The sequence below is a fragment of the Phalaenopsis equestris genome, unplaced genomic scaffold (assembly GCF_001263595.1).
Source record: "Phalaenopsis equestris unplaced genomic scaffold, ASM126359v1 Scaffold000202, whole genome shotgun sequence".
In the NCBI taxonomy this organism is placed as follows: domain Eukaryota; kingdom Viridiplantae; phylum Streptophyta; class Magnoliopsida; order Asparagales; family Orchidaceae; genus Phalaenopsis; species Phalaenopsis equestris.
The window spans coordinates 2,655,658-2,672,899 of NW_018164644.1; the positions used below are offsets into that span (position 1 = coordinate 2,655,658).

The 17,242-nt window shown below is 33.3% G+C and overlaps 2 protein-coding genes across 4 annotated transcripts in view; both read left to right on the top strand.

The window, feature by feature from the left end:
- LOC110022794 (DNA replication ATP-dependent helicase/nuclease DNA2) overlaps positions 1-10,578 on the top strand; it is an 81,471-nt gene extending 70,893 nt beyond the window's left edge. The window contains exons 30-34 of one of the 3 annotated variants that reach the window (XM_020721902.1): positions 3,203-3,242; positions 3,320-3,393; positions 4,447-4,581; positions 9,721-9,840; positions 10,206-10,578. In XM_020721902.1, coding sequence (XP_020577561.1) covers positions 3,203-3,242; positions 3,320-3,393; positions 4,447-4,581; positions 9,721-9,840; positions 10,206-10,334 — 498 coding nt within the window. In that variant the 3' untranslated portion in view covers positions 10,335-10,578. Of the gene's footprint in view, positions 1-3,202; positions 3,243-3,319; positions 3,404-4,446; positions 4,582-9,720; positions 9,841-10,205 lie in introns of those variants that run through there. The other 2 variants (XM_020721903.1, XM_020721904.1) reach the window with 2 other exon arrangements.
- Positions 10,579-11,793: 1,215 nt separating this feature from the next.
- LOC110022865 (haloacid dehalogenase-like hydrolase domain-containing protein Sgpp) lies at positions 11,794-17,022 on the top strand. Its single transcript, XM_020721994.1, has 5 exons — positions 11,794-12,068; positions 15,858-15,969; positions 16,061-16,215; positions 16,297-16,558; positions 16,665-17,022. Exons 1-5 carry the CDS (start codon positions 12,034-12,036, stop codon positions 16,821-16,823), a joined length of 723 nt encoding a protein of 240 aa, XP_020577653.1. The 5' UTR covers positions 11,794-12,033; the 3' UTR covers positions 16,824-17,022.
- Positions 17,023-17,242: the final 220 nt, after the last annotated feature.

Below are 17,242 nucleotides of genomic sequence, written 5' to 3' on the forward strand. Positions count from 1 at the left end.
CACAACTTGATGGTACAGGGGCCTAAAAGATGATGTGAGGATTTATGTTGGCCTAGACAAATCACATCGAAGTCCTATGACTTGTTATTTAAACTAAGGAAAGGTTTAGCTGATGTTGACTTGTTTTCCTGTTGTTTATTATCATTCTACGTCCGCTACATCTTTGTCATGCTACCCACGAAGGTCATACAATTAATTTAAAGTATGCATAAACAAAATATGCTATAAGAAAGTGCAGTACAAGAAAGCAGTGGAAAGAGCAGTAAAAAAACAGTAAAATGCGCAGTAAATGCGGTAAAAATTCAGTAAGTAAATAAACCTGTGTATTTGGTGGATCTGTTGCAACTGCAAAAGTTAGTATTGTATATTGGAGCAAACGAGTATGATAGAGAATTAAGCAGGCAAGAGAAACATGCATTTATGTATAAAAAACAAGTGACAAAATCTCATGGAAAACTTGCCGAAATCGCAAATGCTTGCAAAAACTCGAATAAAACCGCGAGTGACTCACAAAATACTCGAAGAAAACCGGTAGAAACACACAAAAAAACCCAAATAAAATTTTAAGTGACCCACGAAAACTCCAAAAAAACGTAGGAAACATACAAAAAATCAAGAAAAATTATAAGCATTCAGGTCGAGGTTGACTCAACTTAATTATTCCCGAAATACTCCGAAAGCAACCGTCGGTCATCCACGTATATAAAGCCCGACATTCAGCTAGAAATTTCCAATAAGACAATCTTTGGAGGGCAATTCATAGCTCAGTATAAATAAATGACAAATGGTCGATCAGATTGTATCATTTAAAGTTTGTGGTTTGTCATGCTTATAGGAGAAAAATAGTTTTCTTTTGTTTAGCAATGGAAAACATTTTTTCTTGTAAGGGAAATATCTATTGCGTCATTATATTTGTATATATTGCAAAATAGATCGTCTACGAGTCGATTACACTGTTGAGTTGGGACCGCCAGCAGCCTAAGAAGGCAAGGAGCCTCGCTAGCTTAGTGTCGGTGAATAATACATACATCCTACACTCTCTCTAGGTCATTGGGTTATGTCCCGGTGAATAGTACATACATCCTCGCCAGTAGCCTAATACTTACATCCTACACTCTTACATCCTCTTTAAATACATTACTGCCAAAGTCTTAATCAAAGGTGAGGGAATAATGTTAATTTTTACAACAACAACAAAGCCTTAATCCCACTACATGGGATCGGCTACATGAATCCTCTTTCTCCATTGTATCCTATTTAGTGTCATGTTTTCATTTAATTCTAGTAAATTAAGATCATTTTTTATACATCATGATCTTTATTTTTGAAGATGTAAAAGGCTATTGCGGTGCTTGAGGACAGTTAAGACTATTCATTTTTGAGTTGTGAAGAAGGTATCATCATAGTATGATGTTGGGTAACAATAGTCGCAAGTCCAAGACAATTTTACTGGATGTGGAGGTAACTGAGGAGGCAATGTAGAAAGGTTGTCTTGGTGATTAGGGATAGTCAGAATGATCCTCCTAGAGATAAAGAGCATGGTTTTTATGTTGTGGGAAAGGTGATATGAGAAGTTTTTGAAGGTGATGTTGGAAATCAATAGTATCATGGTGTGAAGGTGGCAAGCGTGGAATCATGATGGTTGAGGAGGTGATTGAGATTTGTTGGGATGTGTTTTTATTATTATTATTATTTTTTGGTTTTTGGTTTTTGGTTTTTTTGGAGGTGACATGTCCTGATTGTGCAGGGGAGTTTATGCAAGAATTTTGTGGAGTAATTGAGGTCAATTCGTTTTTGGAGTTGGAAACAATATAACTTTGGGTTGATATATGAGGTAAGGCAGAAAGGTTATCAAGGTAACCAAGGATGTGGTGTTGATCCTCCTCTGGCAGGTAGAGGTGTCAATTAATGTTGATAAGTAGGGCTTGAGTTTGAGTCGATGTTGACCTGATTTAGATGTGCTTGACTCAAAATTGACCTATCTATTTTGTGGTTTAAAATGGTTAACATGTACCCTTCTAACTTGAGCTTGATCCATTTAGGATTTTTTTTTGGGATTGAATGCCTCATTTATTTTAACTTGAATAATGAATTGATAGGAACTTCTGTACCAAAAACAATCATTCCCATTTGGGATGTAAAATATATTTCTTCTCACCATATCCGTAGTGTTTGAGACAAATGTTCGCATTTCAATTTGGGTCATATTCGATTTTAGGGACATCTAGAACCATCTCAAAATTTAACTGGCTTTAAAATTTCAGACTTGAAGTCAACCTAAAGTTTAATTGGGCAACCTGAGACTGAAATTTTTTAGTCAGATCAATCTCACCTGATGAGGCAACATGAGGGAGTTATTTAGGTATTGCGGGTGGTTAAACTGTGATCCCCCTTTTTTTTTGAGATGTATAAAGTTTGGATTTGAGAATACAGGAGGCAGTCAAGAGGACTTCAAAAAGCGCTTGGAGATTTGGACAAAATTTTCATGATGTCTCAAGTGAACAAGTCAGGTTCTAATTATAGAATATGATTGTGAGGTTTTGGTCTTTAGGATTTTACCCGAAAAAAAGAAAATGTATATTTTTCCTATTAACAATGAGCAACCATGTTGCGTCTATTTTTGATCTAAAAATTAATTGAACTAGCCGACCCTTTCGTTTATTCCAACTGCACTGCTCTGACTGGGGGTGTTATTGGTGATCAATCATGGGCCAATGATGGTGCCTTGCTGAGAATGTATTTAATCATTAAGTGAATGTACCATCTTCTAAACTTTGAGATCATGAATCCACGATAGATTTGACAGATCAAAATGTTCGTTGTGAGCTATTCTGGGAAATTTAGTGCGTCAAGTTTATGATTGGAAAATTGAAATGATAGGCCTAAAACAAAATGGTGACAAAAGTAGCAAACAATCAAGATTAATTAATGTTCTGCAAGTACTTTTTGATTTCTGCCTGATGTTTTCTGTTTACTGTCAGAAGTTTTAGGTTTTCTCTCAGTTTCACCCATTTTTACATTTTCTTTCACTTAAATTATGAGCATCTAAACTAGCATTAAGGAATCATCAATTTAAGGAAAGCATTATATGAATCCATTTTTTGAGCATATATTTTTTTTGCTTTTTTTTTCTCACTTGACGAATCTTTTCTCATCTAAACTATTGGTGTAATTTTCAAGCATCTATTTTTGTCAACTGCAGGTTTTAGACCCAAATAAATCTGTTGTTTTTATCAACACAGGTTTGTGGGCTTCCGTGTTTATCAGTTTGCAATACCGTTAGTATGTTGTGATAATTCTTTTAATTTTTCTATTTCAGACATGCTGCCTGCGCCTGAGGTAAGGGAGGAAAACAATGTGCATAATCCCGTTGAAACTCTTATTATATCAGAGGTAGGACTAGGTAAAATTTTGTTTTGTACTGCAATAGTAAAAATATGAAATATTTAAATAGTAAAAATATGAAATATTTAAAAAAGAATTTAGATTTTCCATATATTCTAAAAGTAACTGATAAATCGTCAAATGACGCATTGTATGTATTATATTTCAATATTTATTGGATTTTATCGCTTTAGTTATTTAATTTTGGAATATAAAAAATGAGTTTTGAGTAAAATAAATTGATTTTTTATCAAATAATCTGTATTTTTCATTTTGATTTTTATAAAAAAAATTATATATTACATCCATGCTTCAATATTCTTATAATGCCTTTCTTGTATTTTTCTAAGGGTAGTAGATGTGCACTCTATGGCATCATTAGTGCATCGTTACTTGACTAAGAATATATGCTCTACGTATAACTAGAGACTAGATTAGTATTTAAACTGTCAGCATGGTGGACTTCATTTATGTAGGATTCATGCCATAATTAAAAGCTCTTTTAAATCTGATGTTTCTATCATTAAAAATGTATCGTGATAATTTATGTTGTTACTTTTCAGGTACAAGTTAAAATGCTATTGAACTTTGAATCTATAATTAATTTGAATAATGTGCTGTCATTGGAGAATAATTCTTTAACATAAGCAAATATAATATAAGTTCTATTCCATAAGGTTTAAATTTAATCAAGAACAATCGCTGTGTTCCTTATCTATTTTCAACAATGTCAGCACCATTGGAGTGGAAAAATGTAAATTAGGGCCCACATAATCTTTCTTTACTTCACGTAACTAGTCTAAATTTTTGCTAAGCAATGTCGTTTATGAGAATAGCAGCTAAAAAAATTGAAAACTTGGCTACAATATTCTTCAAAGTTCATTGATGTGCGGTGGCAATAATTTATTTTCTATATAAATACTAAAATTTCTGAAATTTTATCAATTTATGCAACAGTGAGGAGTTTATTCTATCATTTCTTTCCGTATCTTTTATTTTCTTAATGAGCAAACAAATTCTTTGGACCAAGTAAATTGATTGCTGTTTTTACGTTATTGTTAGATAACTTTGGGTTTACTTGAAAGAGAAATTTCAGAGGATGAAATTGGTATCATAACTCCTTACAACTCTCAAGCCAGTCACATTCAGTGTGCGACCAGCGCCTGTGTGGAGATCCATACTATTGATAAGTATCAGGTTGATTTTCTAAATTTTAAATTTATGACTTTCTATGTTTTTGTAAGCCTTTTTTTGGTTCCTTTAATAAGAGTTTTGCTTGCATCAAGCTTTTCCATAAAAAAAAGTTTCTATTTTTAAACATTTCTCTGATTCCTCCTTGTTTCTAAATACAAGTAATGATTCTAATATATTTATTTTTAATGACGTGAATAAAAGTTATACAAACACCTTTATTTTCTAAAACTCTCCAAGTACTTCTCTTGGAACCTTACCATAAGTTTTTTTCTGAATCAATAAAAAAATCATATGCAGATCTCTCTTACTCTCTCAATAAATTTATAGTTCCGTAGTAGACTTGCCCAACATGAATTCAAACTGATTTTCAGAAATTTCATTACCGCGTGGTAACATATGTTCAATCACTCTTCCACAATTTTAATGTATGACACGTTAACTTAGTTTTTTTGTAATTTGTATACTTTTATGCATCATTTTTATTCTTAAAAATAGGAACCAATAGGACATGTTTTAAGTTTTTAAATAATATTTAAAAAAATTGTAGTCAAGAAATTCTCACATCTTTTAAACATTTTCACATTTTCACATTTCTATTTGAATCCTTGTGACATCCCGTTTCATCTCCTTGAGGGCAACGAGAGTTCAAGAACTCGAGGGGCGAGTTCGCCCTATAAATCATTGCAGATGGAGGCAAGATTGGGAGGGAGAAAAAGCATTTGAGGATTTCAAACCTTTTTATCGAGGTTAGGCGAAGAATAGTAACGTCGAGCGGGTGGCAGCTTTGGTGTGAATGAGAAGTAATGACTATGTGTGGGATAACTGAGCCAAGCCGAATTGCAATGGGAGAGGATTTGAATCAGCAACTGGCGTGAATGAGGAAAGGAGGAACACGATTTTGTCCGGAAGTAGGCATCGCTATTGTTTGGACAATCTCACACACGAAGAAGCCGAAGGAGGAAGGTCAATGCAAATTTTCTTTGTCGTGTGAAGTTTACCGCTAACACTGCCGTTGCCGGTCCCAAGCCCGGATGAGAAAAGTGGAGGGTTGCGTGCTTAGACTGAAAGGAAAATTTTATAAGATGGTGGTGAGACCTGCAATGCTCTATGGCGTTGAATGTTGGCCTTTAAAAGAGAAGCATAATAATAAGTTAAGTGTTGCCGGGATGAGAATGATTAGGTGGATGAGTGGCTTTACACTTAGAGACAAAATGCGGAATGAATATATTCGTGATAGGGTTGGTGTAGCTCCTGTGACAGACAAAATTAGAGAAAGTCGTCTTAGATGGTTTGGTCATATTAAACGTCGACCATTAGATGATCCGATTAGGAGAGTAGATGTTTTAGATTCGACTTGTGTTAAGAAAGGCAGAGGTAGACCTAGGAAGACTTGGGCTTATTGTATTAAAAATGATCTTAATTTACTAGAACTAAATGAAAATATGATACTAAATAGGACGCAATGGAGAAAAAGGATTCATGTAGCCGACCCCACATAGTGGGATTAAGGCTTTGTTGTTGTTGTTGTTGTTGTTGTGTGAAGTTTACCGCTCTAGACGAAGACCTGGCATGCTGATGAAGGAAGAATGATGTCAAGTGTCATCTATATTCGAAGGAAGAAAAGCAACATCAAGCGGAAAAAATATGATGTCTATTAATGTCGATTAATGTCTATAAATTATTATTTATGGTTACACTCACATTATTTCTAGTACAACTTCTACTTGAATATCAAAGTTTAAAATACATGTTATTAATCTTCTTTGCCTTTTCTAACTCCCTTAGTTTTTTAATGTATAAGATATTTATATTCTTCTGAACCATAATGTCTATTAATTCAATTATTTTGCCTTTAAGAGTACCTATATTTCAAGGTCCTATTTTAATAATAATTTGGTAGAAAATATTCTCCAATATGGGGGACCACATACAATAGTTTTGACATTTCTTGCTTGTTATCAAATACAATATCAATAAATAATATATTATCCTAAGGGTTGAAAATATTACTATATGTTGGATTCAATCTTGAAGTGATGATTAACATCTTTATGGGGTTGTGTACCAGTTGTTTTTTTTTCTATTCCTAAAAAGATAGTTTATTTTACTTGTGGTTGTTGGTATCCACTGATATGAAAACCTCCCTAGTTAGTTATATTTTAGGAAAATGTATTTTTTAAGAAAATTCTCGATTTAAACAATGAATATCATTTATATAGATTTCAATGTTTAATTTTAGGTATTATTATTTGAATTTCAAATATGATGCTTAAACTGAAATAATTTATGCGGAAAACCAATGGATGCGGAGCAGACATCACTTGATACTGGAAGGTTTAGGGTTAGTTTGGGGCAGTTGGTTGTTTGAAGAAGTAATTGGAAAGTTGCTATTAAAAAAAATTATGGTGGTTATTATAATTTTTTTTTTTAAGTCAAATCACAGCTTTCTAACGGTCGCTGTAGGTAGCTAGGTTTCGGTGACAAACACAGTTTCAACTGCAACTTTTTGAAAATGTAGACAAAACACAATTTTATCAAACCGAAAAAACTGCAATGTGACCGTACCTTTCCCCCAAAGACACCCTTAGTAGTTATTTCGGTCTATTATAAGATTGCACTTTACATTTTAAAGATTGGAATAAAATTTTTGTTTGAATTGTGCAATTTTTTGATGGTTTGAACTTATATTTGATGCAACGAGCTATCGATAAGCTAATGAAAAAACAGTTATGTGGCAAGACAGACAGAGTCCAGTTTAGGCCCTAAACTAATATGAGTTCTACAGGGATGTAGAGACTTGAGCCTAATCTAAAATGGTGAAGTTTATGGATTTCACTCCCATCGAATAGTGAAACTACCCCGATTCTCCTGGACTTATGACCTGACTGTTAAGGGTTGCTTGCTATCACATTTTATGCTATCACATGCATGTAAATTGTAGTCTGTTACATCGGGACCTGTAGCTCGATCCTGAGTATCGATTGGCGTGGGTAGACATATGCTTCTAAGTAACGAAAACATTTTATTATTATAAAACTTTAGATTTATGTTATTTGAAATTTGATTTAATGTCAATTTAAGCGAGTTAATAAAAAGGATGAACGAGTAGACTAGTTATATTTGACTGATCGTGGAATTTTGATTATTTTATCTTTTAATATTCATTATAACTTTGAATATGTGGTGTAGGTTGTGAAAAAAATTATGGAAATTTTAAATGATGCATGCATGGAAAATATTAAGGTGAAGTTGATTATGAAAAGTGTATTCACCTCTTAAGAGTGAAAATCTAACAATTGGTGAAGAATTGAGGGGAAGGAAAAACAATAATATGATGCATGTATATGGATATGTTTACCTATTTGCTTATTAATGATTAATTTTTATTTAGATTGCCTAGTAATTATTTTGCAAATGCAATTATTAAGGCGTGTGTATATATCTATACGTGTAAATATATATAATCATAAAAGACTTGCTCGACATAAATCCAAACTGATTTTGAGAAAACTTTGTATCACATCTTAACCTCTGTGTGTGTGCGCTCTCCCATAATTTTAATGTATGATGCATTAACTTAGTTCTTCTGTAATTTGTATACATTTATGCATCCTCTTTATTCTTAAAAATAGGAATTGATACTCTTCAATCAACATATTTTTATAGTAAAATTCTTCAGCTGGGTCAGGACTCGTGGTTTTTCTTTCCCGGATTTCCACTTAAAATTTCTGATGTTTTTATCAATTATTTTCTTTCATCTGAATGTGTGCTGACTTCTCGTGTAACGCTAAGACGATGATTCATACTCTTGGCCGCGGATCTTCTAGCGCGCATCAAACATAAACTTGAAGATAATTTAAACTTAGATTGAATTAAGGCAAGTTAATTAATGAAATCTAAACATTAAAATTTAATTAAACCAAATCAAGTTAATTAATTAAATCTTAGTTAACTTATTTAGGACTTAATTAAACTTAATTTAAACCAAAACATAAGTCAAACTAAATTAAACGAAATCAAAAATGTAAAATACAACCCAATCAATTTTAATCAATTTAAAATTTAAATCAAATTCACCTCTTTAGGGTGGTGTCTCACTCCGTCGACAGAGGTGCTCTATCTTGTTGTAGGGCTAGGGAGCTGTGAGTTGTGAGACATCTGGTTAGGCGGATCCCACTTTTCACAACACTATAACTTTGAAGGGAAACCTAGATTAAAATCAAAATAAAAAATATATGCACAACATTTAAATAACTTAAATTTGAACCATCAAACAATAATAAATTAAATTTTAAACTCTAGTTATAACCAAAACATGAATACTAAAAAGCCTCCCTCACAATCCTCACTTATAGGCAGTTTGATAGTCCACTAATCTAGTTTAGGTTAATGTTGATGAGAAATTGTGTGTTTTCTCTATTGTGATTGAATGTTTTGATTGAATGAGTTTGAATATGTGTTTTTGTCATTATGGATGGACACTTGAGATGGTTTTCATTTTCATAGACCGAATTTTATCATGATATTTATAAGATTAACATTATTTTTCTGCAGGTGATCAATACTAAAACAAAGTTAACGGGGAATATAATTAAAATTTCATTGAGTTAATAAGTTTTTTTGCAAGTGCTTGGTATGCTTATGTACCATTAATTTAACATACCTGATTGCAAAACATAGCTTCCCACAATAAATTTTTAATGAATAGTTTGCAAATTGTAGCCAAATAAAGTGTGCCAGCAATCTGGAAAGCAAAACAGTTAAAAAAAAAAAAAGTCCTACCTCAAATAGATATTTATTCACTTATTTTTACGAAATCTTATTGTGTTATTTAATGCTTCCTTCAATTTTCTCTTTATAAATTCTCTTTATAAATATTTTTAGGAGGATTAACACTAGCATTGCATTGCATTCCAACTTCTATCTTTAAGAAATGCATAGTTTTGCGCGATTTGAAGCATGTAGAAGCCTTTATTTGTCTGCATTTGAAAGCCAGAATTGGATGGTTTCCAAATCTCATTTAGTGGCCGCTCTAATCAGCTCCTTAAACTTGCTATTCACGCCATAATGGTCTGATTGTCCATGTCGAAATGCTATTGCAAGAGATTATTTTGTAACAAGAGATCTTCGCTTTCTTTTCAGGGACGGGACAAGGATTGTTTAATTATTTCCTTTGTTAGATCCGTTGAAAACTCTAAATCATGTTCTACCTCGTTACTTGGAGATTGGCGCAGAATCAATGTTGCCCTCACCCGCGCGAAGGTATTATACTCCAATTCAATCAGTGCTTAGAACATTTCTAATACCTGAACCAATTTGAATTTGAGCCGTTATTCTTGTCCTTCAATTTGGTTATGTATACCTGACCTCGAGTCAGGTAGCTTACAAAGAGGGTATTAAGGGTCATATCTACATTATACCTCTTGTAACCTCCCTGTAACCTAACTGGAACCGGCAAGTTCCGCGCTTCTGTTTTCATATATTTGTAAGTTACTGGTAGGTAATAGGTAGGTTGTAGGGGGTACAACGCGGATATAACCCCCAATACCCTCTCTGTAACCTACCTTACGTATACATCGCTGCGTATGAGGCTAATGGCTGTTAAATTTTGTTACTCATGGGCGCAGAAGAAGCTGATAATGGTGGGCTCATGTGGGACCCTTTCTAAGGTTCCACTATTGAAGCTTCTGATAGATAAAGTGAACGAGCTTGGTGGCATGCTGAATATTTCCAATAAGGATTTGGGCCCAGCTTAATGGCCTCTTGAGGAAATTTCTGTATAGTTTCTCATTTAATTAGACGTCTTGTTTTATTTTCTTTGTTTATTCATTTGTGATGCAAGTGGCAGCTGTATTTGGGCAATGCAATGCAAGTGCTTTTTGTATATAATTTCTATTGGACGGTTTGTAGCGGCACGGAAGCCAATATTGAGCCACTATTTTTCTTTATCATCTTGAAGAAATTAAGCAAACTATATTGAAAGTTAATCTATATATGGTGAATGGGTAAATATAGTCTTTTATATTTCTCAACATGGTTTGAAAATAGCTGAATTATAATTCTCTTTATTTGCAGTTTATAATAGAGTTTGGGTAGCAATAAAATTTTGGGCAGATATAGTTTTGTTCATTTGTATGGTTTAATTCAATTGTGTTTTTTTTTTATATATAATAATCTTTAATATTAAGTTTACATATACGGCTGTTCTAAATTGATTTTGAACTATTTTTTCAAATGAGCTATATACTCCAAGCTACATCTATTTTATAAAGGAACGTTACCCTACATACGCACCATATGCTCAGTTTTCTTTATAATACTAAAGGAGTTTTCGTGTAAATATTTTTTTAACTTGGGGCATTTATGTTAAGTTGGAGCCCGACCCGATTCCCACTCCTTGTTCCCAATCATGAAAGGTTGTGATTGTGACCTTACAATTTCGCGAATTGTTTTTGTTTCTCGAAGCGAAGCATCAGTTTGCCTTCCAATCGCGAAACATTGCTATCCTTTGTTGTGTCGTAAGTTGTAGGCGTTAACCGCTTTCTTTGTGATAAAAGGCATCGCAGCGACTCTCGTTCAGTTTACAAAGTCATGATTTTTTTGTTCTTCGGATTTTTCAAGAGACAGTGGAAGGACTTCCATGGGAGAAAGTGGAAGGAAAGTACAAGTAGTTTCTTACGACATAAGAAAGAAGAAAGAAGAATATTGTTCTCTCTTGGCTTCTTTTTGGTTATTTGTGTCAGAAAAAAATTGGATTTATTTCTCTTGTAAGTTTGTATTTTTCGGTACATTTTGGTATAGAGTTTCTTCGTGTATTCCGGTGTAGAGAGAAGAAGAGAGAGCAACGAAGTGAGAGATTTCTCTTGTAAGTCAAGACGATTAATTGGTGTAAATTCGTCAACTAGTAAAATTTTCTGCAATTTCGTAGACGTAGGCAATTTGCTGAATCACGTAAATCTGTGTTCCGTTGTACTATTTTTTGGTGTGAATTTTTTTATTTTGTTGATCGTTTTCATATTTTATTTTTATATATCAGAATAACTCGTATATTCTCATACCAATTTATATATTTAGCATCTAAACTTTGCCTTATATATTTATATCTTTTAAAACTTCAGATTAATTTTTAATGCACGTGTAAGATTGAAGGGTGTTAGGAATATGTGAATCCATAAATCTCGTATGCGCATAAAACAAAAATGGGTGGTGGGTTACGTGGCAGCCGAAAGAGAAGAAGGAACCAGATTCTGTTCCGTTTTTGACCTGCGTTCTTTCGTTTTGGCTCTTCCCTCACCGTCCGTCAATTTCTGGTCACGAGACATGGCGGGTTGCGTTGCATTTCCACGAGGCTCTTTCATGAGTCTACAAATAGGGCTTCTTCCATCTTCGTCGTCGTCATAGATCTTCTTTCCTGCTCAGGTTTTTTTATCCATAGGAAGAGATTAGCACGGGACGATGTCGGTCTTAAGTAACGGCTACGCATCGGAGAGGTAACTCTTCTTCCCTACCGATTCAATTCACTCGATGTCTCTGAAATGGATCGATGCGGATGGATAATTTTTTTTATGGGGGATGTTTTTGCTTTTCTAGCGCTTTTTGTTTTTGATTGCCTTGGCCTTTTAATTTATCGCTGCGTCAATGCGATGGAAGAAGGTAGAAGGGCGTGCAAAGGTATGGGAAGGTCGGGATCGGTTTAGGTTTTTGATGGTATTCGATAGCATGTATAATATGATTAGTCGGTCAGAAGCAGAGATTGATTTATGTGATACGGGCCTCGTTCTCCCAATTGAAATTGTGACAAATAATGTTTTATTGATCGGATGTTTCACCAGTTGCATGCATGAATTACTTTTTTTTTTCTCTTCCGTGTAACTTAGATGGAGGAATTTGCATTTGATGCCATACTTTGAAGAATGTTTTGTCCCTTTATTGCTTTGTTGTATATCTTATAATTTGTTTTGAATGTGTAGCACTTTCCATATTGATGCCTTAAAGTTTAGCAGTGTTGTTTATTTTTTATTTCGCACCAACATGTAAGTACTTATTATTAATGAAGACTAAATGAGGTTCTTATGTAATATTTTCATTATATGTGTACCCTTATTTGAATGCATGTACTGAAAATTATAGTTACAATAATAAGCTGCTGCTATTTTTTTCCTTTGGCTTAAATATTCCCATGTTTACAGCAAGGGAATCCATTTTGAAAATGTTTATTTCAAGTTTGTGCTGGCATTAATATCTGTCCTTCTTTTTCTCATTTATTAAGAATAGGACTTCCATGAAGGAGGTAATCTTAATTAATGCATTTGAGGTCTTTTAATATGTTATAACTTGAACTTTTATATTTGTAGTATGCCTTATTCAAAGAAGTTTTCAGCCATGAATTTATTTGGTGCGGTGTGCTTCAAGGATTTAGTTAAACATGTTTTGTACTTACAAATTAAAAGTATTATACAAGCACTTGCAAATAATAAGAATAAGCAAAGGGAAATAAATAATATTGTATCATATTAATAGAGTTTATGGTATTGGTGAAACAGAGAAATAACAACACTGACTATTGAAAAAGAAAGTGAACAATTACACAAACAGAACTATCCAAATTTAATAAAAGTACAATATAAACTCAAAATATCGAATGAAATATTACTATTGAAAAGTTTGCTCTAGTGAAGATTGTCTACTAAGCACCATAGTAGAACTTATTATGAGAAAAATATTATAACAGGTGAATTTGATAACTCAAACTCAGCAAGTAACTCATTTCTATTAAAATACAAATGACAAGTTACCATGGAAAGCAATTTTATTAATAATAAAAGAAACACAATTTACTATGTAATAATAGTATAATAAGAGTGATTAAGTTAACCGTTTTGTTTTGATATTTGCTTTGCATACATGAAAATGCCACATTCTATTATGATTTTTTGGTATTATAGTGATCATGATTATTTACATGATAATTTCTATTCTAATATTTTCATATCCATCCAAGTTAGTTTCACACATACATGCTCATGGACGACTTATCAGTTTTCACATTTCGATTGTATAAATGTTTATATTTATAATCAGTTTATCAAGGCATCTTGAAATCAAAATAGTAAACATAAACTCATAAAATTTTAATGATTTTCAATAGTGTCATCACACTGTAAGCTTGTTGGCTCAACCAGCCAATATTCAAAATTATTTAATCAAGCTGCGCATCTTAATAATAACATAATATTAAAAGTGGGCTAGTAGCCTATAATTTTTAAGGCACTTATGATAAATATCAAGGATACACTCCAAAACTAAGAATGATGCATTTATATCTTAATAAATAAAAGTCAAATTACTTTTTAGTGACTAATAGAAAACTCTGAATTTTTTTTGTTAAATTCAACCAATGATGCCGAATGGTTCTCAACTTGAGGTTTTTGTACATTAAGAATCTAAAATCAGTCACTCAAACACAAATGGGTATTGTAAAATAATTATTAGTAAATACAATCTAGATAATATTGATTATCCCATTATTGACCTTGATTAGTTATTATTATCATGGGGTAAAACCTAGCATATTAAACTCAATTATTTAATCTATCCTAAAATTGATTAAAGACTACTTAAATATAATATTAAAAAGAACTGATGGCATGGATTAATCAATAAGCAAACTTGGGAGCTTACAATTTTAAAATTGGGAGAAAAAGCAAAAGAGAGAAAGATGAGTTTACCTTTGAGCTCTCCAATGTTTGATGATTTCAAATGGAATGGATGATTACAAACAGAAAAACAGTAGCTTTGATTGAGTTACAATTGAAAAAGATAAAAATTTGAAAGGAGAAATCATTATTTAAGGAGAAGATAAGGATGGCAGGTTCATCGAGGAAGAGAAAGGTGAGGCGGAGGTTTCTTTGCTCTTGGTTTTTTTTGGGAGGAGGGAAGCTTGGGTCTTTTTTAGTGATTCCCTTCCTTTAAATCATATGAAGTGGCGGTTGAGGGAGAGCAGGATTTGCACATTGATTGCAAGAGAAAATCGTGGAAGACTAGGGCAGATTTGCGAGACCGAGAACCGGGGTTCATGTCGGAAGATATGGCCAGTCTGGTTTGTTGGATGTGATTTCAGTTCGGGTCGTAACACTAAGGAGCTGATTCTAAGTGAATTCTGATACAATGTCATGTGTGTTTGTTGTAAGAGCCGAGCTAAACAGTTTCTGAATGAGGGATAAGCGTTTGTTGTAGCGTGCGAGTTTCCCTAACTTTGTGGAAATGACAGCAAACTATGAGCTTGGTGTAGTTGCTAGCGGTAAATATGTGGCTGGAGGTTAAGCAATTGTTTTTGGCGTGTACTTACTAGTTTATTTTGTACATTGGTGTTAGACAACAACATCAATGCTGGTTTGCCTACTTTTGAACAATTTTTCTGTTGCTCGAAACTTTGGTTCCTTTAAAACTTTAAATATTTTCACCCAGAATTTAATGGCTCATGGAAAGGAGCAAATATGTTGAGCTACATTATGCTACATTGGCAATGGCATATAATATTTTTATACAATGAACATTGTTCGTTGGGCAAGCCAATAAATCATAGAGGTATGAAAATAAGCTGACTAATACTTGCAAGTATTATCTCCCTTCAGACTGGGAAATAGAAAAATAAAAGCCAAAATTTGTGTTGGTTTTGACCCAGACATGGTGTTATATTTTCAGTTATGAAGGTTGCATAACATTGGTATTGGTTCATTCTATTGAGTCTATAAGAAACTATAAATTATTTTTCAATATGAGAAGCTATGTGAAAACCATAAGTTTAGAGAAAGTATTTTCAAGTGGATCGTGACTTCAAAGTATAGCCTATAATAAATCAATCTCAAAGCCATGATTGACTTAATTAAAAGTGCTTTTCTGATAGAAAACTGTTAAACTTTGGATTGAAGATGCTTTAAATCTGAAAACTGCCAATTGCTTTGTACTATTTATGTTTTAATTCGGAGTCCGTGATAGCTTAAAAGCAAACTGTACATTGATTTCTTGCTGTTCATGGATTGACTAGAAAAAAATGGCAAACAATTTGGTTTGAATAGTTACAAATTCCAAATGAACGATTAGTGATTAATCTTATTGTCAGTAAAATTTTAAAATCGAACAGTGAGGCAATTGCCCATCCATTCTTTGTTACTAATATTGCACTAAGGCTGAAAATTTACTTGTCATAGATCCAAACCGTTAACAAAACCAATTTTTTACATCGTGTCACTCACATTTTAGCAACAAAATCGTTGCAGAAAATCTTTATCAGAGCTCGCTCCACTTGAATCAATACTGTTTGATATAGATGGTACACTATGCGATTCGGATCCTATCCATTGCCACGCCTTCCGTGAATTGCTTCTTGAGGTGTGGTCTCATCTCTGAATCACCTCTCATTTATATATTTTCTTCTGTATCACACATCTAAAATCCATGTCAATCAAACTGCTTGTAACAGATAGGCTACAATAATGGGGTTCCCATTACAGAGGATTTCTTTGTTGAGAAAATTAGTGGCAAGCACAATGATGATATTGGGAGAACCTTATTCCCAGATTGGGATGCCGAAAAGGCAGCAAAGTTCTTAGACGACAAGGAAGCCTTGTTTCGAAGGTGCCCCTCCCTCCAACTCTCCTTATAACTTCCCAAATTCAAACATGATTCTGATCAAATAACATGAGTTTGAACATGCAGGCTTGTTCCGCAGCAGTTAAAGGCGGTAACCGGACTCCATAAATTATGCAAATGGACGAAGGATCGCGGGCTTAAACGAGCAGCAGTGACTAATGCTCCCAGGCCCAATGCCGAACTCATGATCTCAACTCTTGGACTCAATGACTTCTTCCATGTTCTGGTGGTTGGAAGTGAGTGTGAGAGGCCCAAACCATTCCCAGATCCTTATTTGAAAGCTCTCAAGGACCTCGACGCATCGCCTGAACACACCGTCGTCTTCGAGGTTTGCTTATTGGTTATTTTCATTTTCATCACAAATTTTAGCTTAATTTGCACAGCATATAAATTTATTTATTTAAGCTTGAAATTTGTGCCTTTCTCTTTTGAAGGATTCAGTAGCAGGGATTAAAGCTGGCGTGGCTGCTGGGTTGGCTGTAGTTGGTGTGGCAACAAGAAACCCAGAGCAGTCGCTGATGGATGCTGGAGCTTCTCTGCTCATTAAAGATTATGAAGATCCCAAGCTTTGGTCAGCATTGGAAGACCTTTAAATTTTAAATTTAATCTTTATTTACCCTTTTGTTTTTCTCATATTGAATCAAGTCATGTTATATGGGGGAATATTTCTTACTTCAATGGTCTTCAACCATATTCTTTATTAATAATTAAAAAAATATATATATTAAATAGCTTGGCCAAGTACTAAAATATGAAGTTTGAGGGCATTCATTTAACTTATTTCTTTTGTCCCAACCATTTTGTTTCAACTATTAACTTGAAGGGCTGTTTGAGGACCCTTTTTATTTGTTGTTTTTAATTTATATTTTATTTCATTTTCATTTTGTTTATATTTTGATTTAAAATACAAATATGTTTAGTTATTTTTGAAAATATTTTTCAAAAATAATTTAATTATATATAGAAATGAATATATTCTCCAGAATATTTATTTATTAATTCTTATTCGCTT

What these genes read in the sequence shown, in the direction of transcription:
- LOC110022865 (XM_020721994.1), top strand. Translation starts at nt 12,034, where the DNA reads ATGTCGGTCTTAAGTAACGGCTACGCATCGGAGAG. An exon ending in AACGGCTACGCATCGGAGAG is followed by an intron (nt 12,069 to 15,857) that starts GTAACTCTTCTT and finishes AAATCGTTGCAG; the next exon opens with AAAATCTTTATCAGAGCTCG. An exon ending in TCCGTGAATTGCTTCTTGAG is followed by an intron (nt 15,970 to 16,060) that starts GTGTGGTCTCAT and finishes TGCTTGTAACAG; the next exon opens with ATAGGCTACAATAATGGGGT.